The sequence below is a fragment of the Desmodus rotundus genome, chromosome X, assembly GCF_022682495.2.
Source record: "Desmodus rotundus isolate HL8 chromosome X, HLdesRot8A.1, whole genome shotgun sequence".
Lineage (NCBI taxonomy): Eukaryota > Metazoa > Chordata > Mammalia > Chiroptera > Phyllostomidae > Desmodus > Desmodus rotundus.
The window spans coordinates 3851994-3867709 of NC_071400.1; the positions used below are offsets into that span (position 1 = coordinate 3851994).

Here is a 15716-nt window from a genome sequence, read left to right on the forward strand (position 1 = left end):
GACTCTCCAAACTCCCTTTTAGCTGCTCTGGGGTGGCCTGCCATCTGGCTAGCAACGTTCCCTTATTTGACTAGAGATAAATTAATTTGAAAAATGCTTACCCATTTCACCAGCTAAATTACTGATGGAGGGGCTCAGGCAAGCTAGCCCTGTGGCCGGAGGGGCTGTGGGGGGATCGGTGGGAAGGCTGGTAGGGGAACACCCATCCATCACAGCAGCAGCCAAATCCTTACTGTCCCGAGCACAAGGAGGCCATTCAGAACTGTGGCACTCAATGCATGCCCTTCTGTTTTTCCTCATTCCTGGCACGACCAACCCCCATCCACATTCAGGAGTGTACACCCCCCTACCCACACACCCCCCACACAGAGAAGGGTGTGCACACACACCCACGAACATACTGTCACACAACCTACACACATACATTCCCAAAGGCTTTCTGCCAAGGGCCTGTCAGGCACCCAGTCGTGAAGGCTGTGGCATTTCATGACACTACTTTGTCATAAACCTGGCTCAAAGATCAGCTTTAAGAATGCTTCTCCTGTCAGGGAAGGGAAAAAAAAAAAAAGCAAAGAGCATTCCATTGTTGCAGTGGTTTTCTCAGAGCGCTAGGTGAAAAAATCTCTGAGGTGAAACAAATTTCTCTGGATACCAGCAACCAGATACTTCTTCCCCCCACTTCCCATCAGTCCTCGATGAACATTTCATTTGCCTTTTCACTTGTCTTTACAGTTCATCCCCCTCTGATTTCCAGTGTCTATGGGCACCCAAGAATCACAGAAAGCCAGAACTTGGAGGTCACTTAACCTAACCATCCCTAAATGCCAACGTTTTGGGGAAACCCCAACCCACTGAGAAGGGAAAAAATCAACCAAGGTCAAACTGCCACTGAACAGAGAGAACCCGGGTCTTTAGCGCTCAGCCTAGAGCCTTTCCTCACTCTTCAGTGCTGTCTGAAAACAAGTGCCCAGTCAAAATGTAAGCTTACTTTGAATAATACCACTGGAGCTCAGGCGGCGGGTGGGGGGTGGTCTCAGTAGATTCTTTTCGCAAAGAAACAAGTTCTTAGTTCAACCTAGGGGGCCCCCACAAAGGGACCAAAGAGTAAGTATCAATGCCAGCAAACTTCCCAGATCATGCTTACACCACGGTACCAATCGAATTAAAAAATCAGCTTCTCACCCACGCGGAGCCAATGAGAGCCCACCTCAAGACTCAAAACCTCTTCTGATGCCATTCAATAATACTCTCTGGGTCCTGAGGTCAGGACGATTTCCAGAGCCCCCCTCACAGCCCCTCTCCTTTCATAATCATCCGTCCCCAAGAGATTAAACAATAGGACATGGAACTTGAGAGCACAATGCCAGCAGATTTGCACATCACACATGAGCAGCTGCCCACATGGGTGTAGGGAAACATGTGTGTGGATGTGTGTGCGCCCTGATTCATTGCTACATGAGCCAGAAATGGCACTCTTTCAAAGTCAGGTAAGCAAGGGAATGAGGAAGACCTGCCTACATCAGTGGCTGGGGGAAGGGAGGAAAACAAGTATTATGCACATTGGCGTCAGAGACATTTTTTTTCCCCTGGCTTTGCCAAGAGCTTTTTCAGTGGAAACAGAAATATAAAGATAATAACAATAGCAATAATAACAGCAACCACCACCACTTCCATCTGATGAGGACATGCACGTATGTCAAATAGGAATTTTGTTTCTAGTTCATGGTTTCCCCAGCTTATACCTGATTCCATCAAGACTTTTGGGGGGGGGTGCATGGGGGGGCGCTGCTCAAAACTCTACTTAGCAAGATACATACTTTCAATTTGTTATGGAAATCTTTCAATTCGACAGACCTGTGATCTTCAAGAACAAACAAGGAGGCAAACAAAAACCACCACTTTCTCATTAGCACTAGCAAGTTCTATTTAAAATGTAGTTCAAGTTCATCATTGCAAATGACATTACCACAAAGAGGCATATCCAAATACTATGATTCGCAAGGTGGGTAAAGAGCTGGCTTTTCTTGTTGGGTTTTTTGGGGTTTTTTTGAAGGACACACAGAGAAAAACCCCCCAATTCAAATCCAGGGGTCGACTTTGGGAAAAGGAACCCAATAACAGCTCGTCAATGTGTTCTCTTGCCAATTTATAAAGATCAGAAAATGCTTTTACACCCCATTCCATAATTCCTAAGAAAATACTTTAAGAAATGTTGTAAAGGTGGCTTCTTTCCAAATTGCAAACTATGAACCCTGGACAGAAAATTGAGATTCAAAGGACAGAGTCTCCAACTACCAGCTCAACACACGCCACCACATCACTTCTCAAATTCTCCCTTCTCGTTAGACACTAAAGAATCATTTTCCGTAAATTCATTCCATCCATTTCTTTTTTCTTCTAAACATCCAATGCTAGGCTGTCTTTCCAAAGATGCCAAAAATCCAGCATGCTCTTCCCACATGCCCCCGTGCCCCCAAACAAACCCAAATACAGTCCTGATAGCAAGAGAGAAATTTTCACTAAAATTCTCTCATGGAATTGAAAGGTAGTTTTCAAGAAAATGAGTTGACCAGGCACCACAAACAGCAAAGGCACTGTTTAAGGACGCAGAGCTCGCTCCCTGAACGACACATAAATGGAGAATGCACACACATGCATACTTAAATAGAAAGCATTTCTTTATCAACAATTTTACTCAAGCAATAAGCAACTACACTCGCAGGCACACTTAAAAGACAAGACATGACAAAAGATTTAGGGAGAGATAATATACCAACGTCATACATATCACAGCGAGGCCATGTTGAAGCTCAAAACGTTTTCCCCCCTCAGTAAGAAAGCTTGCTCTTTCTCTCCCTCTCTTTCCCTGTCTCTGACTGTCTCTCTTGATTTTTTTTTCTCGGTGGTTCTCAGGATGAAATCAAATCGAGAGTTAGCAACAGCTCAGGTGGCTGGACTCCATTCAGCGCGTTCCCAGGAAAAACATGAGTATGACATTGACAAGCAGAAGGACTACAATCACGGCAAAAACGACTACAGTTTGCACATCCAGGGTCATGGTGCAATGCAGAACACTGTAGTGTTCCAGGTGGGGGGCCGGCAGATTGGGAGATGTCAGTCTCTGTTCTGTCAGACTGTCCATACAGCCACCATTCTAGAAAGGAGAGGAGGAAGTCGGATGGTTAGGGAAGGGCTGGGTTTGGTGCCCGAGTTTGGTACGGGGGGAGGGGGGATGGGGACAGGGGAGCTTGCTTCCCCCCTTCTCAGGATTGGGCTGCTTTTTCTTCCCTAGCTGAGAAATCTTAGCTTGCGCTGAAGTCGGCAGAGTCCAGCATTCTCTCTCGGGCGCCACGGAAAAGGCAAAATCCTGGCTTTCAAAGGGAAAGGCGGGAGGAACCAGTGCGAGGTTCTCCAGCGCCTGTTCAGTCTGTCTGTCCCGGCGTGCGTCCGTCCGCCTGCCTGGCTACCGGTCAGTGTCGGTCTCCCCTACTCCCTCTAGTTCGCTTGCTTTCCTACGCTCGGTCGCTCTCTTCGCGGGGATCCCGGCTGCCAGACACTCGTTCCAGCCCTGCCTCGCTGGCTCTCTCCCTCTCCTCTCCCCAGCCCCCAGCTCGCAGGCTGCGTTTTTATTCACCTAGCGACTGCGGACGCCTGCGTGAAGCGCAGACCCAGCCGCTGAGAAGGCCCGCCGGCCAATAGCAGGTGCCACAGCAGCGCGTTTACTCGCTGGGGGGGCGGGATTTTAGCTGGCGTGCTGAAGGAGGCAGCCAATGGGAGGGTCCAAGGCTCCCCAAGCCGGGTCTCTTCCTTCTGACTAGCAGGAGCCACCAGTAAGGGTTCTGGTGTGGGGGTGGAGAGCTTGTTGAGGGTTGATTGAAGGGGGATGTAGGGAAGAGACTGAGGAAAGGCTGGAAAAGACTAGGAAAGAGAGAGGGAACAGTAGACAGTGTGGCAAGAGGAAGGAAGGAGGGAACAAGCCCTACACAGTGGGGAGCAGGGGAGAAAGAGAAGGAAAGGTGGAAAGCAGGGAGAAGAGATAGGACATAAGGTGGACATAAGAGTTGGGGAAAGGAAGGAAAAAGGATGAGGAGGAGGAAAAGGAAATTTTTTTTAAAGAGATAGGTACACAAGAAGCACGCACGCACACATGCGTTGACAGCCACTTTGTGGAGCCAGAGCAGGGGAAAAAGCAAAGGTGACTTTGGCCCCTGCCTAAGTATTTATCGGCAACTCATACTGATAATTAGCTTTACAAATTCAACAAACAAAATCAACTAGAAATTATCCCAAACCCAATTCTTTTTGGCTTTCTCTGATATCTCTGCTCTTGCAGCTCAGATTTCCTTTCCTACCTATGGTTTCTTTAGACTCTGATGGCTTACACTTTTCCATGAAGGGTACTATGAAGGGAAGCCTCCACAAAACTTTCCAATCTGCTTGTGATCACTCCCCTGCTCTGTGTTTGTGACTCAGTGCCTAGAACTACGAAAAAGCCCTGGACTACAGACCAGAAGGTTTCAGAGTTCCTCAGTCCTACCTCAATCTTGTTGGGTGGCTTTTGTGCAACTCCTCTCCCTTCTCCGGCCTCCATCTCTTGTGTATCACATGAGGACTTAGACCTATCTGAGAATTCGGCGACACCTCTGAACTCTCACCTCAGAAAAACACATACAATTTCAGCAGGCTCCTGGCCCTCAAAAATACAGGACTCCCTTACACAGAAATGTGTTTAAGGGCCCATCTCACTCTTAACATTGTAGGACTGTAAAAGTAAACAAGATATATTGGTGAAGCAGGGCAAAAAACTGGATTAGCCAGGGACACAGCAAATTAACTTCTGGAACTCCTACTAGACTGAAGACTCTACAGAAATGAGAACTGCTTTCTATCTTTAGTAATTTTTGAGTCTAGGACAATCACCCATCTTAAGTAGATGACTGGAAATTCTGAATGAATGCAGGTCATAAACAAAGTAGCCGCTGCCTGTACAAGATAAAATAAAGCCCAAGGAAGTCTCCACTTTAAAAGTTTGGGCTCCTAACACCACCTGTACATGATTCGTGACAAAACGACAAAAAGCCCAAAATCATATCAAGCTTCTAGATCCAACTGTCTATTTATAGAACACATGAAGGACAGAAAAAGATGTTAAGCTGCAATACGGGGACACAGACTGTAAAAGATTACAGAACCAACAACCTGATTCTTAAGCAAATAAATAGGAAGAAAAAAGAGAGATGGACTGACTCAGGTGCAACTTTTGCATGTGTGTGCACGCACACACACATATTTGTGATGTTTATGAGGCAATTGGAAATTTGAACAGACTGAATATTTGCTTACATTAAAGAATTGCTTTAACTATTGTGGCTAAATTTAACAAAATGAGGAAAATAGATCTAGATCTTTGTCACCTTGGATTTGGTCATGGTTTCTTAGATGTATCATGAAAAGCACAATCAACAGAAGAAAAAAAATAGCCCTAGCCAGGTGGTTCAGTTGGTTCAAGCATTGTCCCATGCATCGAAAGGTTGCGGGTTTGATTCCCAGTCAGGGCACATACCTAGGTTGTGAGTTCTATCCCTGGTTGGGGCATGTATAGAAGGCAAACAATTGATCTTTGTCTTTTACATTGATGTTTGTCTGTCTGTCTGTCTTTCTCTCTCTTCTCTCCCCACCCCCTTCCTCTCTTTAAAATCCATTTTAAAAAACATATCCTTGGGTGAGGATATAAAAAATATTATAAAAAAAGAAAAATAGATAAGCTGAACTTCATCAACATTAAGAACTTTTGTACTTTAAAGGACACTATCAAGAGTATGAAAAGAGAACCCACAGAGTAGAAGAAAATACTTGCAAACTATATATCTGATAAGGAACTTGTGTCTACAATATATAAAGAGCTATTACAACTCAATTATAAAAAGCAAGATAACCAGTTAAAAAATTGACAAATGAGCTGAATAACATTCTTCCAAAGAAGTGGTCAATAAGCACAAGAAAAGATGCTCAACATATTAGCTACCAGGAAAATTCAAATTAAATGCAAATGCAGGATATTACTACAGCATTATTTGTAATAAGATACAACTCTCTACCTACTAGGACAGCTATAATCAAAAGCAAGATAATAACAAGTGTTGGAGAAGATGTGGAAAAATTGGAACCTTTGTAACGCTGCTGGTAGGGATGTAAAATGGTGAAGCCACTTTGGAAAACGGTCTGGCAGTTCCTCAAAAAGTGAAACACAGAGTTACTATTTGATCCAACAATTCCACTCCCAGGAGTAAATGAAAGCATGTCCACACAGAAATTTGTACACAAACGTCCGTAAGAGCATCATTCACAAGAGCCAAAATGTGGAAAGAACTCAAATGCCAATCAACTGATGAATGGATAAGCAAATGTGCTGGATCCAAATGAAGGAATATTCTTCAGCCATAAAAAGGAATAAAGTACTGTTACATGCTACAACATAAGGGAACTTGGAAAATATTATAAGTGGAGAACCAAGATGGCGGCGTAGGTAGACACACTGCGCCTCCTCGCACAACCAGAACTGACAGAAAATCGAATGGCAAGGAAGTCTGACACCAAGTAGATAAAAAAGAAACATACATCCAGACCGGTAGGAGGGGCGGAGACGGGCAGCCGGGGCGGAGAGGACTCGAGTTGCCATGGCGGGACCCAGACTGGAGGAGTGTGGGACAAACGGAGCAGGCAGTCTGACCAGAAGCAGACCCCGCGGCCCCACATTCACGCACAGATGAACCGGGACGAAGGGAGGGGAGCGAAGCAGACCATGCAACCCAGGGCTCCAGCTCGGGGAAATAAAGCCTCAGACCTCTGATTGAAAACGCCCCTGGGGGTTGGGGCGGCAGCAGGAGAGACTCCCAGCCTCACAGGAGAGGTCGTTGGAGAGATCCACAGGGGCGTAGGGCATGCACAAGCCCACCCACTCGGGAACCAGCACCAGAGGGGCCCAGTTTGATTGTGGGTAGCGGAGGGAGTGGCTGAAATCCGGTGGAGAGGGGAGCGGGCTCCATTGCTCCCTCTCGGCCCCTCCCCCACGTACAGCATCACAGCGCAGCAACCAGCGTTACCCCGCCCCAGGGAACACCTAAGGCTCCGCCCCTTAAAGTAACAGACGCGCCAAGACAAACAAACAAAAAAAAAATGGCCCAAATGACAGAACACTTCAAAGCTCCAGAAAAAATACAACTAAGCGAGGAAGAGATAGCCAACCTATCGGATGCACAGTTCAAAACACTGGTTATTAAGACACTGACAGAATTGGTTGAATTTGTTCGAAAACTAGATGAAAAAATGAAGCCTATGCTAAGAGAAACAAAGGAAAATGTACAGGGAACCAATAGTGATGCAAAGGAAACTGGGACTCAAATCAACAGTGTGGACCAGAAGGAAGAAAGAAACATCCAACCAGAAAGGAATGAAGAAACAAGAATTCAGAAAAATGAGGAGAGGCTTAGGAACCTCCAGGACATCTTGAAATGTTCCAACATCCGAATTATAGGGGTGCCAGAAGGAGAAGAGGAAGAACAAAAAATTGAAAACTTATTTGAACAAATAATGAAGGAGAACTTCCCCAGTCTGGCAAAAGAAATAGACTTCCAGGAAGTCCAGGAAGCTCAGAGAGTCCCAAAGAAGCTGGACCCAAGGAGGAACACACCAAGGCACATCATAATTCTATTAGCCAAGATTAAAGATAAGGAGAGAATCTTAGAAGCAGCAAGAAAAAAGGACACAGTTACCTACAAAGGGATTCCCATAAGACTGTCAGCTGATTTCTCAACAGAGACCTTACAGGCAAGAAGGGACTGGCAAGAAGTATTCCAAGTCATGAAAGGCAAGGGCCTACATCCAAGATTACTGTATCCAGCAAAGCTATCATTTAGAATGGAAGGGCAGATAAAGTGCTTCTCAGATAAGGTCAAGTTAAAGGAGTTCATCATCACCAAGCCCTTATTATATGAAATGTTAAAGGGACTTACCTAAGAAAAAGAAGATGAAAAATATGAACAGTAAAATGACAACAAACTCACAACTATCAACAACCAAACCTCCTTCCCCTGAGTTGTCTATCTCTTAGAACAGAGAACTAGCCAAAAACTAAGAAGACAGCCATATGTCTTGCCTCTCCCTCATCTTGATGCTAGTCAACCAGTCTCCAAGTCCTGATGATTATCTTCCTCTTTAATATCTCTCTCATGTGCCCTTCCTTTCTCTCCCTGCTGCCCATACTAAATGCCTCATCATCTCTGACCTATTACCATTCATTACGTGGTCTCTCTCAAAAGCAGTTTTGCTCTTATCAATCCTATGGTGGCTACTATAGATTGGTTGCTCAGGATCCATGCCAACCACCTTCTAGCATTCCTTCTTATATTGCTGAAAGCTAAAAACATTTAAAAAATGCCCTGGCTGATGTAGCTCAGTGGATTGAGCATGGAATGCAAACCAAAGGGTCACCAGTTTGATTCCCAATCAGGGCAGCACATGCCTGGGTTGCGGGCCAGGTCCCCAATGTAGGGCGCATGAGAGGCAACCACACATTGATGTTTCTCTCCCTATTTCTCCCTCCTTTCCTTTCCCTGTAAAAATAAATAAATAAAATCTTTTAAAAAAACACAAAACACTGCAACAACTTACCATTTCTCAGACTCTTTTACATCCAGCGTTCTGGACTTGATTCATTTCTATCAATCATATGCACACGCACAGTACTTAGAAGGAGGTGATGCAGAAGCCGTATTTCTGCTGCTTCAGTTAGCATGAACAATGATGGGGGTTTTAGGGTTTTCTGCAGCCGTGTCACCTTTCTGTAGGCCCAGTGTCTGCTCACTGGCTCTGTGCATTTGGGTCAGCAGAGAATGGAGTTTACATAGCTTTGTCATTGAGGACGTGGAAGGCATGATGATGAGTTTAGGCAGTGGCACTAAACTAGTTAAGGCAGTGGCGGGTTCCTGATTCCTAGATCACAGATAAGGTGAAGGGTTCCCAAAGCTCCTCATTCCTCACCTTCCTGCTTGCTGCAGAGAAAACAGCTCCCCCGCCACTGTTCTGGGAGTTATTCCTGGATGCCCAGCCTAGAGCTCACCCCACCAGCCCTTCCACTAATCTGGGAAGCACCTGATATTTTTGTATTAAAACTCTTCCTGCTGAAAATAACTATAGTGATCTAATTTCTGCAGCTGAACCCTGACCTGTATAACTCCTCTGCTCAAAGGCCTTCTGTGGCTCCCCACTACCTTTAAGGCCACTTCTGTAGCATGACATACAACACCTTGCCAATCTGGTGTCCTTTGACCTTTCTAACCTCAGCTCTCAACAGTGCCCTCTCATTCTCTATTCTCCAGCTCAGTGGAACTTACCACAGTTCTCAAAACTCACCAGGTTCTCCCTCCTCGGGACCTATGTAACTGTTGCCATCCTGTCCCAGTCCCCATCTGAAAGCTCAGCTTAGGTGCCACCTCCTCCGCAAGGCTTTCCCTGAGGATTTTCCATCAGAAATAGTCTGGACCACACTCTTCTCCCATTAGGACCTTGCGCTTACCTCTCTTGAAAAATGTATTAATCTTTATTGTAATGCTATTTGTGTGTGCTTGTATGACACACTGGACAGGGCAGAGAGCATGCTGGTCTTGTTCGATGCTTCCTTGCCCCCGCACAGCACAGCACCTGACCCTTGGTTGGTGTTCCGTAAGCACCTGCTCAATGTCTCCTTCACCCACCAATGTTTCACTCCAAGAATATCATCTTCCAAACACAAAAGGCGGGACCTGATGAGACCTCATAGAAAAATCTATTCTAAACCTTCACATTCTAGGTTAGGAAACTCAGGCCCAGAGAAGGCCCAAGGAACTCGCCCAAGATTACAGAGCTAATTTCTGTCACAGCACAAACCAAAACCCTGTCCCGATTTCAAAAGTACTTTTGAGAGATTTCAGTCTCTAGAACGTGACATTTGGTACCAGCCCTGTCCGTGTGCAGTTAGCCTTCAGAGTGAGGTGACCATTCAACTAAGCTCACAATTCCAAAAATATTAGATGAGTCCCCCACATTTCAAGCAGCAGAACCTCCACCTCAGAGCCAGCCCTTGTGCTAAAAAGTATCAAGAAATCAGAGATTTTGCCCTGGCTGGTGTGGCTCAGTGGAGTGAGTACCAGCCTGCAAATCAAAGGGTCGCTGGTTCGAATCCCAGTCAGGGCACATGCCTGGGTTGTGGGCCAGGTCCCCAGTAGAGGGTATGGGAGAGGCAACCACACATCGATGTTTCTCTCCTTCTCTTTCTCCCTCCCTTCCCCTCTCTAAAAATAAATACATAAAATCTTTAGAAAAAAAAGAAATCAGAGAATCTCTTGGTATAGCAAAAGCCCAATTCCATCCTTTAATCCCTTCTGCAACATCCCCACCAAGTAGTTATCCAGTCTCAGCTCCAACATGCATAACAGATGGGGAGGTTCCTCTTTCCTAAGACAGCACATCCGCATTGAGGACAATCTCACTTGGTAGAAAGTTCTTCAGTCACTTTGAGTCGGATGTTAGCAGCACTTCCGTCACTGCTGAGGAGCTAATCACTCCATGAAATGTTCTAGAATATAAATGCTCCAAAATCCACACTGAAATTACTATAAGCACCCAGCATATTTCTCGGACCCAAAGCCTCTCATTAGGTGATGATAATAATAATAGTAGTAGTAGTAGTAGTAGTAAACATTTATCAAGTGCTTGCTTAGTGCCAGCCACTGTTCTAGGCCCTTTACATATGTTAACTCTTTTGACCCTCACAATAAGCCTATAAGGTAGATACTGTTGTCTTTCTTTATAGTACAGATGAGGGAACTGAGGTACAGTGCTTAAATAACTTGCCCGAGGTCATGTGGCTAGTCAGTGATGGAGCCCAGATGCAAACAAGCCCAAAGAGTCTGGCTCTTGAGCCTATGCCCTTAAACTCTGTGTTATATAAATGCCACTAGGTGACACATGTCCCATCTTCCAACAGCATTTGACATGATGTCACCTTGGTCATAGGAATAAACTGTTTCAATGTCCTCACCTGGGTTCTAATGGCCTGCCTCCCAGATGCAAGATAGATAGGTATTAACTCTTTGCCTTCTCTGAGAACAGTCAATGCCTGGCTGTCTCTTGCCTCTCATGGTTCAGACAGCTTCCAAAGGCCCACCTCTGCCAGGAAACACACCCAAGGAAAGTTCCACATTTTGCGCTGACTCCCGCCCCCGGAATTCACTTACTTGCCATCCACCCCCACCCCAACTGCGGGATAATCCCTGATGCTTGCCACAGGCAGCCTGGAGATACTGAGTCCAGTCTGTTCATTGTCTTGGCTACGGATGGGACTAGATGCTTTTGCACATTCATTCATGTCAACTCTATCTCAGAGGCAGCTCCCTGAGGTCACGAGCTCTTCGTTACTTCAATTATCCAGCACAGAGATCACCACTCTTGTAAAACCACTTAAACTCAATAGGCACTTACTAGGACAGCTAAGGGACACGGAGAGGCTCTCGGGAAGCTTACAGTCTATTGGGAAAGACAGTCACAACCATACAGAATTTCACTGGCATACAGTAAAGTGTCCCAAGCACAATCAGATAATGAATAAAGTTGCTGATAATTATAGAATGAATCAAAGAATTTCATAAAAAGGTCATTTCCTCCCAACCTTCTTATGTAGGAGCCTCCTTCATACGTGATGGGTACAGGGAGTGGGAAGGAAAGGAGGAGACACCTACTCTGGGCATGCATGGTGCTAGGCCTTTCAACATATTATTTTATTTAATCCTCCCCAGAAGCCTGAAAATAAGGAACTGCTATTGCTATTTGAAAGAGTAAGAAACTTGCCCTGGATGTTGTGGCTCAGTGGATTGAGTGCATGCCTGCGAATCACAGGGATGCCGGTTCGATTCCCAGTCAGGGCACATGCTTGGGTTGTGGGCCAGGTCCCCAGTAGGGGGTGCACAAGAGGCAACCACACATTGATGTTTCTCTCCCTCTCTTTCTCCCTCCCTTCTCTCTCTCAAAATAAATAAATAAAATCTTTTTTAAAAAGAGAAAGAGTAAGAAACTGAAGTTCAGAGTGTTTACATCATTTGCCCATAGCCATACAGGTGGGATGAAGCAGTAGCAGGATTTAAACTGAGATGTGTTTCCAAAGCCCACCCCTTTTCCCCACTATCCCTAATGAGTTTTGTCCAGCAAGTGCTAGAATATTTTCGGAAAAAGGAAGTACACTCAGAAGCTTCCAAAACCTTTACTCATTTTGAGCTGAAACTCACTCTTCAAGGGTTTCTCCCCATTTCTTAGAGCACTATCCTATCCTCTGGGGCATGCCAAAAAAAAGGAGGGGGGACAGAAGGGAAGGAAAAAGGAAAGAAAAGGGAAGGGAAAGGGAAAGGAAGGGGAGTGAGAAAGGGAAGGGAAAGGGAAAGGAAAGGGAAGGGAAAGAGAATGGAAGGGAAAGGAAGGGAAGGGAAAAGCCAAGTCCTTCTAAGTAAGAGTCCTCTGAAGAGTATGAAGACATCTATCATGAGTTCAGCCTCTATTCACCATGACTACCCTCTGACACACATGCACATGCAAACACACACTTGTTTTCCAAGATGAACATGACCATTTCTTTAAGCTCTTCCACTGTGGTATGGTTTTCAGTCCCTTCCCCAGGTTGGTTGCTTATCAATTTGTTCACATCCCTCAGAACACATATCCAGATGGGGACAACAACGAGGAGTGGGGTGGGGTGTCACCTCCTTTATGACAAACACTGGCCCTTAGGAGGATCTACCTAAGCTCTCACATTCACCTAAAACGGCCGATGCTCACGAGTGCTGACATGCCCCCACAGTGCGTTGCAAAGCTCACAGCAAAGGGAAAAGAGCAGTGGATGGGAAGTTAAAACTTTCAGATGTAAGTCCAGCCTCTACTTCTTGGTAGCTGTGGAACCTCAAACAAGTCTCTGCACTTCCTCAAAGCTCAAAAGGCTATGACTTATTTTCATTTGTAGCTTAAAATGAATCATTGATTGTTTTAAATCTTCACCAGCCTCTCCAAAGGTATGGCAGAAATGTAGTTGGTTCTCAGTGGGATATCCTGAGGAAAGTATAATGGGTGATAAGCTTAAGTTAAAGAATCAGGTTGCATATGTGGTTGTAGGGGGTGCAGTTTGAGGGAGGATATCAAATACAGGGTTAAGAATTTCACTCTGCCTGAATACCTTTCTCCTAGCTATCTACAAGTGTAGCTCTTTCTCTTTTTTAAATAAAGATTTTATTTACTTATTTTTTAGAGAGGGGAAGGGAGGGAGAAAGAGAGGGAGAGGAACATCAATGTGTGGTTGCCTCTTGAGCATCCCCTACTGGGGACCTGGCCCACAACCCAGGCATGTGCCCCGGTGCCTTGACTGGGAATTGAACTGGCAAACCTTTGGTTTGCAGGCCGGCGCTCAATCCGCTGAGCCACACCAGCCAGGGCAAGGTTAGCTCTTTCATCTCCTCAAAAGGAATCTTTTCCTGACCACCTCTCTAAAACCACACATCAGTCTATATGCTATTATGCAGCTTTTCCTTCTAGCCCTATCACCATGTGAAATGTTATATGATTATTTATTTATGGGTTTACTGTCTCCCTTTATAAATTGTAAGCTCCGTGAAAGCAGGGACTGTTTTGTTCACTGCTGTGTCTCCAGCACCAGCAACAGTGCTTGGCATTCAGTAAATAGTTTTTGAGGACTGAATAACTAAGTGATAAATGAATGAATGAGTAAATGAAGACTAAGGCACAGCCCTGCTGACTCTCAATGGACGATGTAGAGGAAATGTGTCATGCAAAACGGTCTCTGATACAGCTGGTGATACCAACCTTGGCCCCTCTGCCCACAAGGGCCTTTATTAGTCAAAACCCCTCCAAAAGGGACTAAAAGTTCCAAGCTACAGGCTGAGAATTTCAGGACCTCTTTGGTTTCCTGTTCCTGTTGGCATAGAGACCACTCTAAACCACTACCCAGGAGTCCTTCCCTCAAGAAACACTGCCTATACCGCCCTCCTGTGGCCAAAGACTGAATACATATCTGAATAAATCCCCAAGAACAGCAGTTTCCTGCAATTCTTTTGTATGGTTCTCTTTCAAACCTCTTTCTTTTCTTTTCCCTTCTTTTCCTTTTCCTATTCCCTTTCATTTCCTTTCTTTTCTCTTATTTTATTTATGAGTGGAGGACTTATTTCAGTTGTATTTCACGTAAGCCATACAACCTGCTTCTAACTCAAGGTAGAAAGGACTGGTTGGAAAAGAGCAACAAGAATCTAAAAGTCCTTTCAGAGCTAGTACAATGCTTTCCTATCAGACTCAGGTTCTTTCTGGGGCAACAAAACCCAATCACATATCAGTTCAAGACTGGCATGGGCAGTGAATACTTCCCTCAGTATCAGGCCCATTGTTTGGTTTTGGAGCCTAAAGTCATGGAGAGACTCATTCAACCAGCTGCCCACTCTGACCCCCATGTCCAGGTTTATTTATTTACAGGTTTCATTTAAACTGTAAACAACTGGGCAGTCAAGACACCAAGCATACGTCACCAAATTAAGCATGGGGTTTTGCTCCTAATAGATGCTCCACAAACACTACACAGTGAAGCAGGTAGATGGAGGTGGACAGGCAGAGGATAAGAATAAGATAAAACTGCAATAGGAGGGAAGGGGGTTAGTTCATCTGGGGAGTTTGTCAGATGTTGGATTGCATGTCAGAGGGAGACTACAGAATTGACTTAGGAACTGCATTTTCTATAGAAGTCCAAGGCAGTGTAGCAATGAGGCTCGGGGAGAAGATGTAAAAGAGGGTTGGACACCATGCAGGATGGATGGAGCTCATATAGAGAGTTGTGAAGGCCCAGCTGAGACTGCTGACGCTCTCTGTGGACCAATAGGGAGATAGCTCAAAGATACATTATGTAAAATATGTGCTTTGGGAGGTAAAAAATAAGATAAAGAAAATATGTTTGTATCTACTTATAGGAGATCTGTCCAGAAAAAGTCCAGCCATATAATGAGAACAGTTTGTGTGACATCAGTGTAACCTGACAGCCAAGGAGAGTGAACTGGAATGTGCATGCGTGAACAATGATGACTTCACTGTAGTAGTCGGTGGGGGTGACAGACACCATTGAGTGAGCATGTGTACTGTGTGGCTGCTGTATGCGAAATGACTGAGTGAGCAGAGCAATGCATTTGCATCACATTCTGCATTAAGCTTGAACATCCCTCCATGAAAATTACTCGGATGATTCACAAGGCCGCAGCTATGGGCAACTGGTGACTGACAGCTTCAACACAACAATGCACCCACATCTTGTGCAGAGTTTTCTGACAAAACATCAAATCACCCAGGTGACTCAGCCTCACTACAGCCCAAATTTGGCATCCTGCAATTTCTGGCTTTTCCCAAAACTAAAATCACCTTTGAAAGGGAAGATATTTCAGACCATTGATGAGATTGAGGAAAATACGACAGGGCAACTGATGGCGATTCCAACAAAGGATTTCGCAAAGTGTTTTAAACGGTGGGAGAACTGTGTGAGGTCCCAAGGGGCCCACTTTGAAGGGGTGAGATGTCATTGTCCTGTGTGCAATGTTTCTTGTATCTTGTATCTTCTTCAATAAGTGTCTGTATTTTCAGAGTGCGTGGCA

The 15716-nt window shown here is 45.1% G+C and overlaps 2 protein-coding genes across 7 annotated transcripts in view; both read right to left on the bottom strand.

Moving 5' to 3' along the window:
- Nucleotides 1-15716, bottom strand: part of ARHGEF9 (Cdc42 guanine nucleotide exchange factor 9) — a 205477-nt gene that overhangs the window by 97278 nt on the left and 92483 nt on the right. The window contains exon 1 of one of the 6 annotated variants that reach the window (XM_053917176.1): nt 3635-3666. The exons of 3 other annotated variants lie outside the window; for them this stretch is intronic. Coding sequence is in view for 1 of the 3 variants with exons in the window: in XM_053917173.1 (XP_053773148.1) it covers nt 2778-2786 (9 nt within the window). In the remaining 2 variants the exon portion in view is untranslated. Of the gene's footprint in view, nt 1-2777; nt 3603-3634; nt 3667-15716 lie in introns of those variants that run through there. 2 more of the 6 variants (XM_053917173.1, XM_053917174.1) reach the window with 2 other exon arrangements.
- Nucleotides 2754-3142, bottom strand: LOC128779966 (uncharacterized). Its single transcript, XM_071220336.1, has one exon. The coding sequence runs from the start codon at nt 3140-3142 to the stop codon at nt 2963-2965; it is 180 nt and encodes a 59-aa protein (XP_071076437.1). The 3' UTR covers nt 2754-2962.